The sequence below is a fragment of the Pelecanus crispus genome, chromosome 4, assembly GCF_030463565.1.
Source record: "Pelecanus crispus isolate bPelCri1 chromosome 4, bPelCri1.pri, whole genome shotgun sequence".
Taxonomy (NCBI): Eukaryota; Metazoa; Chordata; class Aves; order Pelecaniformes; family Pelecanidae; genus Pelecanus; species Pelecanus crispus.
The window spans coordinates 14029321-14046780 of NC_134646.1; the positions used below are offsets into that span (position 1 = coordinate 14029321).

At 43.3% G+C, this 17460-nt stretch overlaps 1 protein-coding gene across 6 annotated transcripts in view; it reads right to left on the minus strand.

Annotated features, from left to right (window-relative positions):
* The window catches only part of ELF2 (E74 like ETS transcription factor 2), a 54193-nt gene that overhangs the window by 15133 nt on the left and 21600 nt on the right, over nt 1-17460 (minus strand). For 4 of the 6 annotated variants that reach the window (XM_075709258.1, XM_075709256.1, XM_075709257.1 and 1 more), the window contains exon 1: nt 2782-2839. In XM_075709258.1, the coding sequence (XP_075565373.1) occupies nt 2782-2839 (58 nt within the window). Of the gene's footprint in view, nt 1-2781; nt 2840-15318; nt 15485-16471; nt 16668-17460 lie in introns of those variants that run through there. The other 2 variants (XM_075709254.1, XM_075709253.1) reach the window with 1 other exon arrangement.

The window sequence follows — 17460 nt, forward strand, 5'->3', positions numbered from 1 at the left end:
TTTACTTAGTGTTCACATGCGTGTTTTATCTCAGCATTTAAAAGACCACAGTAAACAGCAGTGGATGGTAGTAACAGTGCTTAAGCCACATTTTAATTAAAAACAGTTGAATTGCCCTTATAGGTAATACCCAGAAATCTTTCTGTATGCAACACTTAACTGGAAGAGAGGGCATTTCCAGTTTATTACTTGTTTTATGGCAGACATTTGTTCAGAAACTGTGGGTTTTTTTAGTATTTCCCTAAGCCTGGCTCTGTTTGTTCAAAAGACTGTCAGCTGCATACAATTTAAGGATGATACATAACCCACTGCATACCGGCAATCAATAATGAAAATGAGAGCAATCATCTCAAAAATTTGTTCCCCTGTGAGCCCTAAGTTATCAGCCCAATACTGCGAGAAATATTAGCTACAAAGCCGAAACATATCTTTGTAAAGTCATTTAGGAGTTGCTCTTACAACCAGCAATTAAGACAACCTTTAGCAGTAACAATTTTGGTCCACCTGTCTTCCCACAGTTATCAAACACTCCGAAGTTTTGTCAACACTGAGGCCAGCAGCCACAGGAAAAGGCAAGGCGTAATTAATATAATCCCTTAGGATAAAGGATTTCTCTCTTAAATCCACGTGATACCATCTACCTACATAAATAAGTAAACAGAGGTGGTATCCTGTTAGTATGATGATGGGAATACTAGACGTGCGTAGGTATCTGTATCCCTCACTGCAACGAAAATACCAATAAAAAAAGAATTAAGGTGCCCGGGTGAAGGACATCAGAAAGCGCAATACAAAGGTCATTGATTATTTATCTAAGGGTTGGCTCACAAGCGAACGCACTACAGTGACTTAAGAAGCTGTTGACACGCTAATCAACTACTTAAAACGTTCTCTAGTCATCAACAATCAAAAGTAAAAAAACAACTAACTGAAATCTCCTGCAGTAGCGAGCCCTGCAGAAACCGGAGATGTGTTCTACGGGCAAGGTGAAGCTGTCTTCTCCATCGTAGACAGCAGAACATCTGAACGCTTCTGACACGCTCCGCTTTTCCTGTTCTCCCACGGAACAGTTCTTTTTTTTGGGGGGTGGAGGTTCTGTGGGTGTTTGGGGTTTGTTCCCCCTCTCCAAAAAACCCTGGGTGTTTTTCCACATGAAATAAAATAAACCATCATGAAGATTAGGCGACTTGCCCCCCTTTTTTTAGAAGGCTATCTTAACGCACTGGTAAATGGCGGAGCGCTTGCCTCTAGCACACGCTGCCTTAGCTAAGAATTGCCTTAGCACACGTCCTGGCTCGTACAAACCTCCCGCCGCGTCAAGGCAAAGCCAGCGTCAAGGCACGCTCTCCATCAGTTCGTGCCCAGGCGCTAACCGCACGCCTCATCACCTGTAACACCGTGCGCTGCACCGCTGGGCACGATTTCAAGGCCTGCTTTAAAAAGTTGGGCTCCGCGTTGTAAAGACAAAAATCGACTCGCAGCTGGCGCAACTTCTGTGGAGAACTGAAGTTTTGACATCGCGTTTGTGGTTTTGAGCAGCGTAACCTCGCTCGTGTTTTCTCCGGGGCTGCGGCGCACTTAAAGAGAAACCCCGGGATCACGGGAGCGTCCTCCTCGTTACAGGCGGCAGATTTAACAAAACCACGAGGCCAAACCGCGCCCGGTTCTGGACACGTCTCCGACAAGGAGCCAGCGCTCGGGAGCGGTGGCCGGGGCTGGGCCGGGGGCTTCGGGACCCGACCGCGCAGAGGAGCGGCGGCAGCGAACGGCATTCCCGCGCCGCGCCTCCTCCTGCCCGGAGAGCCCCGCCGCGGCCCCTGCCGGGGGGGTCGGTGCGGGATGGCGCTCCCGCCGCCCCGCCGGGGACGGAAGCCCTGTGCGTGTCCCGCCCGCCGGGGGGGGGGGGGGGGGGGGGTGGCGGCCACGTGCGGCCCGGCGGCGGCGGCGCCCCCGCTTCCGTGTTTACACTCCGCTTCCCTCCAACTCCGTGCGCGCCCCGTCAGCGCCGCGGGGAGCCGCCGCTCCGCCGCGCGCCCATTGGCGGCCGCCGCGCCCCGCCCCGCCCCGCCGCCCTCCGGCGCCCAACGGCGGCCGCTCCCATTGGCGCGCGGCGGCCGCCACGCCCCTCGCGCTCGGGGGGCCCCGCGGGAACGCGCCGCTTCCGCTACGCCGCGCGCGTGGGGGAGGGGGCGCCGCCTCCCCCCCACCCCACCCCCCCCGCGCCGCACACGTGGGCCGCGGCCCCCGCCTCCCGCGCCGCCGCCGCCCGCGCAGAGTTTAAAAGGGCACCGGGGGGGGGGGGGCGGGGGTGCGCAGCGCCAGGGGAGGCCGGGCCGCGGCCCTGCGCGGCGGCGCTCGGCCTGCGCGCTCAGACAGCGTGGCGGCGGCGGCGGCGGGAGGAGAGGAGAGGAGAGGAGGGGAGGGCCGGGCCGGGCCGGGGGAGGCGGGAGGACAACAATCTCGCACACTTCCTGGTTCTCGCCCCGGCCGCGCAAACCCCGCAAAAACTCCTCCGCCCGCCCCGCCGCAACTTCCGCCGCGGTGGCGGCGGCCGCGGGGCCGCCCGCGCCGGGGGCAGGTGCCGCGGAGCGCCGCCGCCCGCCGCTACCAAGGTGATCACTTCCTGATTGCCCTCCATTGCTCCGCCGCCGGAGCGCGGCGTGCGCCGCGGCTTCACCCCCCACCGCCCCCCCCCTCCCCCGCCCCGCACACACACACACCCCCCCCCCCCCTCCCCCGCCCTCCCCGCTCCGCCGCTCCCGCCGGAGCGGTGCAGCTTACCGGCCCGGATGAGGAGGTCGAGCTGGTTCGTGGGCCCCTCATGCAGGGACGTCGCCATGTTTACGCCGCCGGAACGGCTTCACATTGACCGGCGGGCGGGCGCGCGCCGGGCACGCGCGGGGGAGGGGGGGGGGAGGGGGGGCGCGGGCGCGCTCCCGCGGCGCGGCGGGCAGGGCGGGCGGCGCGGGCACCGCCACGGCGCGGCGGCGGCGGGAGCGGGAGCGCTTCCTGCGGGGCGGCGCGGCGCGGCGCACGCGATCCTTCCGCCGCCGGCCTCAGACAGGAAGTGCCGCGCCGGCACTCGCCGCCGCCGCAGCGCGGGGCCGCCCGCGGGCGGGGGGAAGCCGCCGGGGCCCCGCCGGCCGCCCGCGCCCCGGGCCGCAGGTAGGTGGGGGCGCGGCGGGGGCCGCCGGCAGCGCCTCCCCGCCCGGCAAGGCGGCCGGAGCCGCGGGCAAGGACGCGGGCAGACCCGAGCGCCGCCCGTCCCCGTCCGGCCGGCGCGGCCCCGAGCAGGCACCGCCGCCTTCGCCGCCGCTCCCCGCCGGCGGCACCCGGGCAGCCCGCACGCAGTAAGGCCCCTTTTCGGGGCAGCGTTTCCCTCGGGATACGCCTGACACCGCTAACGCTTCAGCGAGCTTTCCCCTTGGCAAACCCCTGGGCTACCTACTCTGGCAGGTAAGGTACCCAAATGTTACAAAATGGTCACATTTTGCTGGAAAACGTCAGTCTCTTGCACGCAATCCGCCTCCTCTCCTCGACAGCAGCAGGGCTGGCTCCAAGGGAACTTTAGATGCCTTTTCCAATTAGCCAGAGGCCCCATCCCTCATCAGATCCAGCCTCTGAGCAGACTTGTGGAAAAAAAAAAAAAGTTGCACTGCTTTCTTAATTTACAAAAAAACAAAAACAAAACAAAAAAAAACCAAAAAACCAACCAAACAAAAACACCACCAAGAAAAACGCCAAAAACCCACCACCGCTTTTTAGGGTCGTGTCCTCTCCCATCTGAAGAACCAGCCGCCTGCTTTAGTAACACCACAGCCTTCCCTGGCAGGCCCCCGGCGCGCTGCAGCTGGCCAGAAGCACCAGTCATAGAATCATGGAATTGTTTAGGTTGGGAAAGACCTTTAAGATCATCCAGTCCAACCATTAACCTACACTACCAAGTCTACTCTAAACCAATCAAGGGTAGACTAGACTAAACCATGTCCCGAAGAGCCACATCTACCCGTTTTTTGAACACCGGGTTTTTTTTTCACGTTTTTTGAACAGTCACACGAACGTGTTCCCAGGCTTCCCAGTTGAGGCCCTGTGCTGCTTATTCTCAAGGTAAAACTTCAGAGCTGCATGCGAAGAGCAGCTATGCCGCGAAAAGCAAAGTCTATCCTACCTGGAGCTACACGTAGGAGCTCCTTCGTTAACGCCACACGCACCTGACTAGGCCTATATTGTTAAGCCAGTTTTAGAAGGATCAAGCAACCACCCACTGCCCAAAGAGACTTCCCTGTACACAACAGCTTCACAGCTCCGTCAGGAAAAGGCGAAGGGCACCAGCTGCATCAATCTGACAATAAGGAATCCCTCTTCCCCTCTCTCTCAAGTTCTAGTAGTCCTAGGATCTAGATCACAAGCAAGAATTTAGAGGCATATTGCCCCAGGACAGAAATCACAAAATAGCATCCAGCATAAATCACCTCCAACCGGTAACTTCAGTACCTCAAACTTTTGACAGATCATATTCCTACTACAATTCTGAAGGCTTTTTAGGAGTATCATTTACTGACCATGTTTATATACACCAATAAAAATTCAGGCATTTTGTAACTTCACTCGTCTATTCCTGGCTGTAAGGAATTAAACTTGTTCACTATCTCATCAGATAAAGAGCAAGACCTGCAAGCGAGATCGTTCGTTCTCATGATATCTAAGGGTAGGCTCTGCGCCTAAGCGCTGCCAGCCGCGCTCTCTCCAGCCAGCCGCATGGACAAAAAAGGCGCCCTCCAGCCAGCTGTGACGGCAAAAAGCTCTCACGCAGATAGGGCTTTGCCAACAGCAGAGCGCTCTTGTCAGCTTGTGTTATTCAGAGAGGTGGAATAACAGTGGTAACAAGAATTCCCTCTGTCAGCGTATTTCCACTAGGGGACTCTGCTGTGTTCTCCAGCAGAAATTTTTCTAGTGGAGACAAGCCCAAGGACAAGTAAAGGCATTGTAAGTAGGCACACACTTAAATGGGCAATAAAACTTCACAGCCCTTCATTAAAAACATCCTCAGACCGAAGTGGAAACCTCACGCAAGGTAGTTATAGCAACACCGTAGATTCAGCTTACATACCAAGTACTGAAATAACCGTGTACTCACGTTACTTTGTCCTGTGTACCTACTGTTGTTAAAAATCATAATTTACCCACGCTTCTCTTCAAGCAGTTAGGTCCGCAGCAATAAAATACAGTTAAAAATAGTTTGTCAGCTTAGATCCAATTCAAGAGGTGCACTAAATACCTTTGAAGATCCAGACCTGTGTCAACAGGAGTTCACACTTACATACTTTGGAAAAGATGCATTCACAGTTTGTTGCATTACTGTTAGCTATGTAACTGAGTGAGGATTGTTTACTGATTGCAACTTGCAGTCACAAACTGAAGTGCTTGACTTGTATCCAAGTTGTTCTCTCTACCCCCTACGGGTAGAATGAAGTTTTGCCTAAGGTACATGCATCCTTGAATACGTGCATTCAAGTAATCTGCATGTGTAATTTTTGACAAACACCACATGTCCAAAATTAATTAAAGAAAAAAAGAGTGTAAAATGTCAAGCTCTTGGTTTAAGACCAGTTTTCTAAGCAGCATTTATTTACTACTGTGAGCACAGACGTAGCACAGTGTTTGCCAGTTCACACGAAATGGACTCGAACAGCTGCACGCGTTATTCTGATTCTTTGCTCCCTCTGATCGTACATAGAGAAAGCATCACTGGATGCCAAGGGATTCCAGTCGGTTGAAAAAAGGCCAAGCCTATGCACTTTGAATATGACAATGCAAGCAACTACACTCAATCTATGAAGTGACCATTTGGACCTGTGCCCAACTTATTTATACAAGTATAGTATTAAAGCGTAACACTGTCTTTAAGGAGGAACGCGGTTTCCCCAAAAGTTCTGCAGTTCTGTCTGTTTAAACTGTATGATTTCCAGTGTTTTATGCTGAACACCAACTGATTTGTCATGCTGATAAAATCCCACTATTTCAGGGAAAAAAAGACAGTCAATAGGGAAAAAAGTAAACATGCACTTAACTTTTTAATCTCTTTTAAAGCCTCTATTCTAGGCAGAAGGCTAACAAAGAGGGATGGAAAATCTACTCAAAGAGCAGTGGGTGGCCCAATGAGGCAAGAAATATTTTTGTCCTGTAATGTAACAGGACCACATGAAATTGCAGATTAACTTATGTTTCTCTGGCATGATGAAAAAAAGTAGAAAAATATAAAGAAACAGATCCCAAGAAAACATCATTCTTTGTCAGACAGAAATATATTAGTCTATTTTTTTTTTTTTTTTTTACCGTTACTGTTAGAGTGTACAGGGTCTATGCTTTACAGTAATTTTTTAAACCACAAGCTCGGCTGTCAAGATAGCCAGCTAGACCTACATGCTCATCACATGTTACATCTAACTGCCAGAAAAGAAAAAAAAAAAAAAGAAAGTCAACATGTTCTAACATGCAGGAAAGCTACCATTCAAAACTATGCTTATGACACAGAGGAATGTAGTAAGTCCTAAGTAATTTCAAGACAATAAGAAGTAATTGCATTTTTAGCTGACAGCATCTCCATCCCTGTGTACTTCAGACTCTTTGGTAGATAAGGAATTTGGACAACAGGAACAGCCAGGTGAATTGTATCCCCCTCCTTGTACAAATAAAGGAATAAAATATCTATCAACTCATGCGTTCTTCTTAAGGGATATGGACAGCTTTGTTCACGTTAAAGGAAATAAGCTTCACTACTACTTTGCAAGATACACCACTTAAACTTCACCCCGATTACTATGAAAAAGTGAGAGACAACTCAAGAGAAGAAGCCGGATGGGATTAGTTGCATGCAAGACAGCGGATGTAGAATTCAAAATATGAAAAACTGGAAGGTTTCAGCGGATTTGCAGAAGTGGATGGGAGTGGGATCATCAATTAGCTTAAGCATCTCCTTGAACAGTCCTCAAAACTAATACAGCACTCAGTGGCTATAGAGGAACTGCTGGTCTGCTCTGCCACGGTCTCCTATGCAAATTTGCCTTTCCCACAATTCTGACAAATATATTGAAAACATTCTCCAGTAATAGAGTGTAGTATCTCTTGGAAAACCTTTTCACAAGCTTTGTAACTTGAAACGCTAAAAGTACAACCTTCCAGTGGCACCTTTTTCCTTCACTGGCAGCAAATGATGAACCAGAAAGGAAAAAACCCCGCATATTTAATTACTTTTAGCCACAGAGGATTCCAGTTGTATTCTAGTATGACAAAGCCACCCTGGGAAAAGGCAATTATCATAAAGCAGTTACTTATTGTTACAGAGGCCACTTGCTTGACTTCATTTAAGTAAGTAGTCAAGGGTAGATGGCAATCTGTCCGAAAGTAGTATTTGCAGTCTATGAGAAATTGCAAATGATAACAGGGGAACAATACTGAAACGCCAACCAAGCTAAAAAACTTCAAATAACTTCAAAAGTCCAAGCATGTCCTGTCCAGAGTGCCAAAACCGCCTACAAATTTTAAATAGTTACAGAAAGGTCAGTTTTGCCCAGGATCCTGAAGAAATTCACATCCAATAATTACAAAAGTGGCTGCTGTCCTCAACAGCAGGCTATTAAACTGTTGATAATTATTACTGCGCTGCAAGGGTAACGATACAAAGAAACATTTTTAACAGTTAGATTCCAGAAACATGGAAGAAGATGAAGCAGTCTCCTTTATCAGTACATCAGCATAATCATTACCATCCACTGTGGATTCCACGGTAGAAAATTGAAAACGTAATAGCAAAATAACCACAAAGTGTCCCTGGGGGAACCAGGGAAATACCGAGGAAAGGGGCCAGTGACCGTGCCAAGCTTATCTTCTTGGCTACACCATATAAGGGCTAATAATACCCAAGCCATGAGTCTGCCACAATCCACACCTTTCAGTGGACTCAGGATCCTGGTGTCACTATTCATATGGCAATTAGCAATTCCACACAGAAAAGCAAATGTATTCCCAGGATTCAATACTACCTCTGACAAACAGAAAAGGAGTTAGTCAAAATAGCAAGTGTCTACATTCCAGCACTATTACTTGTGAATGCAGAATAAGAAAAACTTGGCTGTCTAAAAACAAAACAAAAAAAAAAAAGCACTTCCCTGCCTTAAAATGAAATTCTTTAATTTCAGGGCAGTCTAGCAGACAATTATAAATCAGGTATTTGCACAGCACATTACATGATTTTACAAAATTTACAGTATTTGAGATTGGTAATAGGCTGGCGTATGAACTATGCCACCACTGAGCAATTTCTCTGTTCAAGACCTAGCATTTACAATTCCTTAAGACTTCTCCGATAACAACAAATGTCTATTCTATAAGCCCACTGAATCTTTATAAGAACTAAATGTCCTCCTCAAACACATATGGCTTTACTGCGATCCTAGAACTTGTTCTCAGCTACAATCTCCCTTTTAATATGCAGATCACCTTTAAAATTAATTACTTTCAAGTTTCTCGCTGTATTTTTGATCAATAAAGACCACTCACTCCTGTGCGCTCACGCCACGATGGTTTTGGCATGCCATATTGCACTCTAGCTTCAAGATACAAACCACAAAATTTTTCAGCTTACATTAGTAAAATGCTGTGGCTGAGTCTTGTTAGTAACATCCTATAATTTCTCACTCCCCAGTTGCAACTGGAGTTGGGAGTTTAGAGGAGAGTGCATGTGTACATCTGAAGTCCAACCCATAGTGCCCCATACTAGCAAGCCATTCAATTAGCCTCACATCAGCCTCAGAAAATAAAAATTATGCCCAAAATGTGTAGTTAAATTAGGCTTTACTACAACATACTTAGTCTTGCAGTGTTCTTTTAGTATGAATGGAGCACTGAATGCAGCAAGGCAGAAACCTGAAATCTAGAAAGAGCTGGACACCGCAACCAGGCTGTTACTGTTACATAAAAATATTATCATCCATACAGCAGCTGCACAGCTCTTTTCATTAATTTCTCAGAAAAGGAAACACTGGCAAAGATGACATAAAATTTAAGTTGCAGTTGAATTTTGTTTCCGAATTAAGAATGTTACTGAGAACAGATGCATATGCCGTTGGCGCAACTGCTCCAAGTGCTACACAATAGCACGTGCAATGGGAGGGGAATCATCTCGTTTCAGTCATCAATATTTAACTAGCAAACACACAATGGATTTCTTGGCAGAGTGACAATTCACTGATGTAGCAGCAACATGGTGTCAAAAATAAAATTAGCTCACATTCAAAGGATAAATTCTTAACCCATGAATGCGTTAGACACGTCTAATTCTTGCAGTAAAGCAAGTGCTGCATGCAAAGTTTTATCATGCTTTTATCTAGCTAATAGGCTTCATCTTAGTTCTCTGATGAAGGCGGGTACCAACTTAAGCCGAGAGTTTAACCAAGCTGTTAGAATGTCCAAACTCTTGTTTGTAGTCAGCAGAGTCTTCTAAAGCAAACTGCTCTCCACTTTTAAAATTCTCATCAAGCTGTCAGTGTAAGGAAATTAAGTTCAATCAATAGGATATGTCAGCACTACCAAAATGTACACCAGATGTTCGTGTTAACTCATTTTTTGTAAGAGGCAGTTTAATCAAATAATGTCTGGACAGAAAGAACAACAACATTGTTTTGTTTATCCCTTATATGCACATGCCATAATCAAAGGTAAGGTTCTAACCAGATCTAATACTGAGTTCTTAGTATATGATATTTAACAACTGATGAAAACTTATCTGAGATAAACAAAAGAGTTCACAGGCTCAAATCCACATAGAAGTAGTCAGAAGGAAGCACTTTTAATCATAATGAGAGAAGACATATAGAAGCAGAAAGATGAACAGGTAATAACTAAAGACTTTACACAGATATATAAAGCTGGTTCCCATGGTGATAACAGTGTAAGTAGTAAACTGAAATTTCCTCCGTAAAAGAAGATTTGCCTTAAAGTATATATTTTATTTATGCATTTGTTTAAATTAGGGAAGGAGTTAAGCCTAAACTCACTGTTCATTCAACCTCCTCCCTCCTTAAGGATGGCTATCGATTTACATGATAGTTTCAAGTGAACTTCCTGGTGGAAAAAAAAAAGATTTAAGAGATTATAGACAAACATACCATCATTGTTGTCTTTGTAGCTCAATATTTTTCCATCAGATCGTAATCCTGGAGGGGCTTATTTTCAGATCCCCATTTTTTCATGCAGATCTTCTACCCCCCTGTGGCAATAACATTTTTAGAATTAAAACAGACTTTCAACTTGCACCACAGGGAGGATTTCTGATGGAACATCGAATTAAAATATGTGGTGACAGTTCACAAGTCTAATGACATCTCAACTTCTTGAAACCAGTCCTCTTTAAGGTTAAAGTTGTGAGAAAAAAAAAAAAATCCCAAACCTGTACTTGCCACTTGGATGATTAATAAAAAAAGGGGAAAAATACTATTGATACAAGAAGTTAGATTCACTGAATCAATTAAATCAGGGTCTATATTGGCAATATGATTTTGGTGTATCTCTCATAGGGATCAAGCTTTACTGTACTTACAGCAACATTTGCTTAATAGCTGCCTACTGTTCAACAAGATTTGTAAACAAACAACAGTCATTTTGCAAATTCATCATAAGTGAGGTAACACAAAAGAAAAGTAGGACCGGTGCAGGCATAAGATCAGTACTAAGGGAGTTCAGAAAGTACTAACCAATTTTAATGGCAATGTTCCAGATAACTTGGCATTTTTACAACAGCATTATCCTACTTAAATACTCATCTAATGCCTTATTTGACTAAAAGACTAGGCATCGTCCATGTATAAAATCTGCAGATCATGACTGTGGTACCTTCAGCACTGCACATATGGCAAATCCAAAGATTAGATTACCCTATTAACACACCTACACATCCACCTTACCAGTTCTGTGCCGTGACAGACAAACAGAGCTATAGCAACTGTTAATTTCAGACTGACTGCTTCTTTAAAGACAGCAGCTTCTGCTGTTATGTAAATGACAAAGGTTTTGCTGAATAAATCCTAAAATTGAAGGGTTAATTAAAGACAGATAGCTACTCAGGAAATGGAAGCCAACAAAATTTGGATATTATTAAAAAATAGTTAAGAAGGATGTATTGTTTATGATACAAACTTCCACTGTTGCAGTAAGCAAAATCTTAAGACTGTAACTCAGTCCCCAATAGTCTAAGAACGATATTATGCACATAGGAAAAGAAATTTAAACACTGTGTCAGTCTAAAGCTTATACTTTTCCTTTCAAACATTACAAAAGGCACTCACTACTTCACCAAGAATGTCATAAGGTCACCTGAAAAGATCAAAACCCCTACATTTGTTTTTCCTAGAAAACTCCTGTGTCAGGATTTTTTTCTATTCTAAGCAGGCATTTTTTTCTGGAACAGGACAAAAAAGTAACTTGCACCATTAAGTCTTTCTTGTTTGTTAAAAGACTCTTGGGTTTTACTTTTATAGTTAATGGATTAACTTTATAGTTAAAGGATTAGTTATAATTAATGATCCTTGATTAATGAATCAAGACAGATTAGCGGGAAACCCGCTGGAAGGAGTCTGACAAGCAAAAAAACCCATACTCCACTAGAACTAACTAATAATTCATGAGTATTTATAGATATGGCTATTTATAATGATTATATAGCATATTTTATTTGAATTGTGATTTCATAAATGCGAGAAGTTTTTTAATACAAAATAATGACATTATGGGTCCTGATTCCGCCCTTGGATCAGCACTGACAGTCCTTACAGTCCACCCAGTCTCAAATCCAACCACAGAACAGCAAAGCACAAATAGAACCATTCAATGCACAGCACAAATCATCTCTAAGTGTCCTACGTAAGTTTTACCACATCAGCTACCCCACTACATTTACCACAAAGTGTACTGATCCCTATCTCTGAGAGCTACAATAATGCTACATTTTACTAAATTACGCAGCTTTAGATTAACTGCAAAGTAGCTCGAGGCTCTTGGAATATGTAATGTTGTAACATTGTGAAGCATGTAAATCGGTAGTCGTTGGAATTGCCAATGGGCTCTCACAAGAAGGCGGGGGGCACGGAAATCAGGTCCATGGCCAACAGTAGAGATACTGACAACTGGGCGTGTATTATGTTATGTGGATACGTATCATTTCAAATACCACCAAGACTTCTTTAAGGTGCAGTTTTAGTATTTACCATGCTGTCTGTAGAGTCTAGCACCACAAAAGGTAGTAAGTCTACTCATTCTTGGTGCAACAACTATACATTTATCAAGCAATGTGAAATTTTTTGTAGCAATTAATTCTGATATTTTTGAAGTAGAATCAATTGAGACTAATTTAGCAGCAATGGATTTTTCCTCTAAGATGCACAGGAATCAAACTGTTGCACCTATGTAAATTAGGATCATCGCCATAATAAAGGTATGTACTTCAGAAAATTAGCACCTTAAAATGCTCTTTAAATAAACATTATTATACCTTGTTTACTTGTTTCTGTCTTAGCCTGCTTTCTCATTTACTATGGCACCTTTTACTACCTCTCCAACATGAAACTGCTTCCTATCCACAGCCCAGTATCAGTTCCCCTCCCCTACAAAAATAAAAATTAAAACACACACTCAAACTGACTCTCCTACAACTCATCGCTAATTATGGCGCATTACCAAAATTAATGTTCCTTGGAGCCTTTACACTTTCTCTCCACCCATTTTACCTCTCTGTATGAGCAATGAATTCAGAAAGACTCTTGGCTGTACCAAAATGTGTCGGTCAAACACATGCCCCACAAGACCGGCTCCCTCAGAACAGGCTAAACCAAGCACGTCTTTCATCAACACTGGACACAAGCTCTGTACAAGAACCTTTACTTGCTGCCATGCGTAATTACACCATGAAAACTGCACTGGATTAATGGTGAATATGCTATACAAATAGTAATGAGAAGTTGGGAGTATGGGAACGGGTTGGGAGTATGGGAACTCTCCCCAAAGACCTTCTGGAATCACAAATGATAATATTCATTAATAGTTTTTAAATTCTTCATTATATTTTAATTTCTCCTCTGCACTACTGGCTTTTTAGTGCACATTATCTTTCATTTTTATATCAAAACTATTAAAACAAAGTTTTAAATATTTGAGCTGATTTTAATATTTTATTATATTATACTAAATTTTTAAGGACATATTAATGTTGAAGTTATTGTGAAATTAAAAAAAACCACACAAAAAGCCATCACCAAACTATCTGCAGCCAAGACACATCCCTTAGCATCTCCAGCCACAAACTCACCAAATTATCATACCAGCTGTCCTATGAATTTTAAGACTGTACTTTCAAATATCAAGACTTGGAAGCAGCCACATGTCTCCTTCTTCGAACAGTAGCTTAAAAAAAACCCCAATTCCTACGGAAGAGCTACAAGTTTTTAATTGTAATTTCCACCAATTTATTGTGGCCAGAAAATTATACTTAAAAACCATACAGAGTTCATTTGCAGTAGCTCTTTATCCTAAAAGAACTGTTCTTTTAGCCATTAATCTACCAAAATCTTACACGAAACAGCATATTTAATGTTTAAAAAAACAACACTTCTGAATGCAAACGCCTTCAAAGTATAAGCTCTTAAAGGTTTTCAAATACAAGTTTAATTTACAAAACTCAAGCTTCTTGGGAAGAACACCCTCACTTCTCACTTACCTTAACCTTAAAAGTTCTATTACCACGGTCAAAAATTAAAAAATACATATTTCATATCCTTTATTTACATGAATTTGTTGACACTGTAATTAGCATATTTAATTTAAAACACATTTGAGTAAACTAGAATTGCAAGTATTCTCCCAAACCTGAACCATTACTTCATGCACATCTTACAAAGTTGATGCATGTGATTTTTGATGCAGTGCCACAGGAGATTAACATCCAGATTCAGAAAGATGTATGAGCAATTGCATCCACTGTTCAGGGAGAAATTTGAACTGAAATCTACCTAATCTGATGGGAATGCACATGTATTTCCTGGGCTGCAAAGTTAAGCAGCTAAGAGAAGAATCTCTCAGCTCCGTTTTGCTTGCCTGACATCGTGAATCCAAACTCCGACTCTAAATTAGGCAGCTTGAGGACAGGAACGTATGCTATCCATGTTCTAGTCAAGTCGTCTCACCAGTTCAGTATGGAGTGCCCAGGACCTGCCCTCCCTTTGCTTGCAGTTCTGCGTGCTCCCTACCCCAGCACTCATCAGGCCCTTGGCTGAGCCATGTCGGCATGCTAATCCAGCAGAAAGTTAACCCAACAAAACTACAGAACAGCTGAGGGTTTCCCTGCTATTTTTATTTGCAAAATTAGCATACTGAAATGGCTAAAAAAGGTTCAACAAGTATGAGAAGTAGCACAAGAAAGCAAGCAGGAGGGACAACAGGAACTGCAGCACAGCAGCAGCCTGGCACTCAGATGTAGTCAGGCTCCCATAGGAGCACAACTTTTGTTTCTTCAGACAGTTTAAATAGACTTTGGTCCCCCTCAGAAAGTTCAAAGCTCCTGATCATGCTCTTTGGAGAGAGGTGTACAGAAAGATACATGCTTACCACTAAACAGCTCAGCTGCTTTAACACCTAAGCTCTACTCCTTTCTTCATTCATGTTATTTTACCACACAGCTGAACTAATTTCATTCTATTAGGCCTTTTGCCCCTAAAAGGACAGTCCAACTCCATTCCCCCCAGCCATGCACTCCTGCCACTAAACCAGCAATAAAAGCGCTCTTGGACCAAAAAGGCAGGATAGCAAGGGACAGAGGATAGAGCTTATGGGAAGGTGGAGGAGTTGGAAGATAGGGTAAATAGAGCCGCACAGTCCATATTGCCAGCTGCCCTGCAGTTATTTGGCTCAGACACATGTGAAACTAAACACTAACTGGCTTCCTGGCTCAGCTGATTTTTAAAAACTCCCAAGTTTAGTTGTCTAGTTAAACCCCTGCGTAAATAGGTAACAAAGACATAAATGAAGATCCGCCTACTTATGAGGGTACACAGTGTTACAATGCAGCGCCCTGAACCTAAGGTGGTATTTTTACCTGCCAAGCCTCAATCCTGTCACCACTGAAGCTAAGTAAAACTAAGTTCAGAGCGAAGAGCTGTGAACCCAGGTCAGGATCTCCATCCTGTGGGTAAATACAAAGTCGCGTTCCTCAGGGACTTCCAAAAGTAAGAAAATCTCATGGAGAAAAAAAAAAAAAAACTATAATAATTCTACCTGTTTCCACAGTTTCAGTCTCAATTTCTTGTTCCTCTGCTACATCTTGCATCAGGTAAGTCTCGTCATCATAAACCAGGACCTGAGCAGCGTAACCCTGTTCTAGTCTGGCACTAGGAACTGGCTCCACAATCACTGCTGGGAATTCAGAGACTGGCTCATTTTCCTATAGAAAGGAGAAAAAAAAAAAAAAAAGAAAGAAAAAAAACATGCTCTAAATACTGCACTGTTGAACTCTACATCAATATTTTTCTCTTACGTTCTTACGTATTTTATGGAATAATGATAATAATTTTACAGATTTTTAAAGAAAATATTCTTCTAAAGCAAGAGATTAAAAAAAAAAAAATCATCCACCAAAGGGAACTTCCTGAATCTCAAAGATATTTTCCTGGCTTTAAGCACTTAAAATTTAAAGCATCAGACAGCTTTAAGACATTGAAAAAGAGCAAGCTTTCTAATCAAGACATTCAGCTGTGGGAAGTGTTTCTTCTCCCTGTGCTCCATGAAATGTAATCAAAGCTTTGCGTGTGTACTGCAACATGCCTACATCTGACCTGTATCTTATGTTACTCATGTTTTGGATTAAGTACGTAAGCTATCACAAAAGAACTGGCTACTTCAAAGCCCATATGCCTATCTCTACTTATTTAAGGATCAAAATGTCTGTAACAGCACATCTAATCTGTTAAAGTGTTGCAGAAGTGGAACCCTGCCAGACTCAATTTACTATGAGCTACAGGATAGTAGAATATATTTATCATTTGTTGGTAAGAATGCAAAATATGAGCAAATACATCACGTTGGCTAACTTTGGAAAAAGGTCCTTGCATTGTTCCGCTCATCTTGTCCTACACCTCAAGACACATCTGAGATCTGAAGATCTAAAGAGATGCTTAGTATAGAATTAACTTTTGTAAACCCAGTCTACAGTTGTACTGCAGACTTCAAAACTTACTGCTTCCACTTTTCTGTGAGAATAAAATCTCCTAATAAAAGATATTTGAAAAATGGGCTGCTTGCTTCCTCCTCACACAACAATCTCTAATCCATTTCAGTTGCTTTCACAGCAAGTTTACAGTGAATTTTTCTTTCAAATTAAGATAAAAGGTGTAAAGTCTGTCAGTAAATAAATGCTATTTATTTTTCTAACCTCTTGATTTTTTATTCCATTGCTGTCGAACTCCAGGCCAGGGCCTCCAGTGTCAATCACTGCTGATGTCATGGTGCATCCCCTGAAGAGGCTTTGAGAGCTGTTATCTATCCTGAAGACAGTAATGCTGATAGCCTGAGGTTATCAAAGGCTTACATTCACAATCCACTTCTGTTAAACAGCTAGGCAGAGGTGGCTGAAACACAAAAGAATTTTAAGTTATTTGCATACTTTATATTCAATAGTCTTCCAACATTTATGAAAGCTATTGCATGCTACATGTGTACATCAAAAGAGGGCATCAATGAAGACAACAGATGTGATAACATGCGCTGACCTTGGTAAAGTTAACACTGAATACTGCCATACCACACAAGTTTCACACTAACTTTTAATACTAAGGTAATACAATTTCAGTTTGGTTCTTTGCAATTTGTTAAATTTCACACAGTTCTAAAAACAAGTAATATCCTTAGATATTTTCCACTGGCCCAAATGATGAATTTCTCACTGAGGTCAAATATCAACTAGTTTTTTGAGACATACGTACATTCAAGCTAGCGTGGCTTTTCTGAAGTTACCGTTTTCCTAATAAATTACAAGATTATTTTTTTTTAATTACAGTTTCTTCTTTGTTCTACTAGTTTCATAGTCATTTCATAAAGCTATAGTTTCATAAAGTTTCATACCTAGCTTCATAAAGTTTTCAAACATACTGCCTTTTTAAAGCAATGCATATATAATACACATCTCACAAATACATACCTAATTTCTAATCTACAGTTTTCTTTGAAATAAAAAGTATTGCAGCAGTTCCTGGTTTTTTCCTATAGAAGAAATTCTTATGAGTCAAAAAAAAAAGTAGTTCCACATCATAATGCTTTAATTTGGGTCATTGAACTTAAAGATATACAACCTCCATCTTTGTGAATTTCTTTAAAACTAGATTAACAGCAGTGCTTTGTTTCTAAACAACTGCTATTTATTTA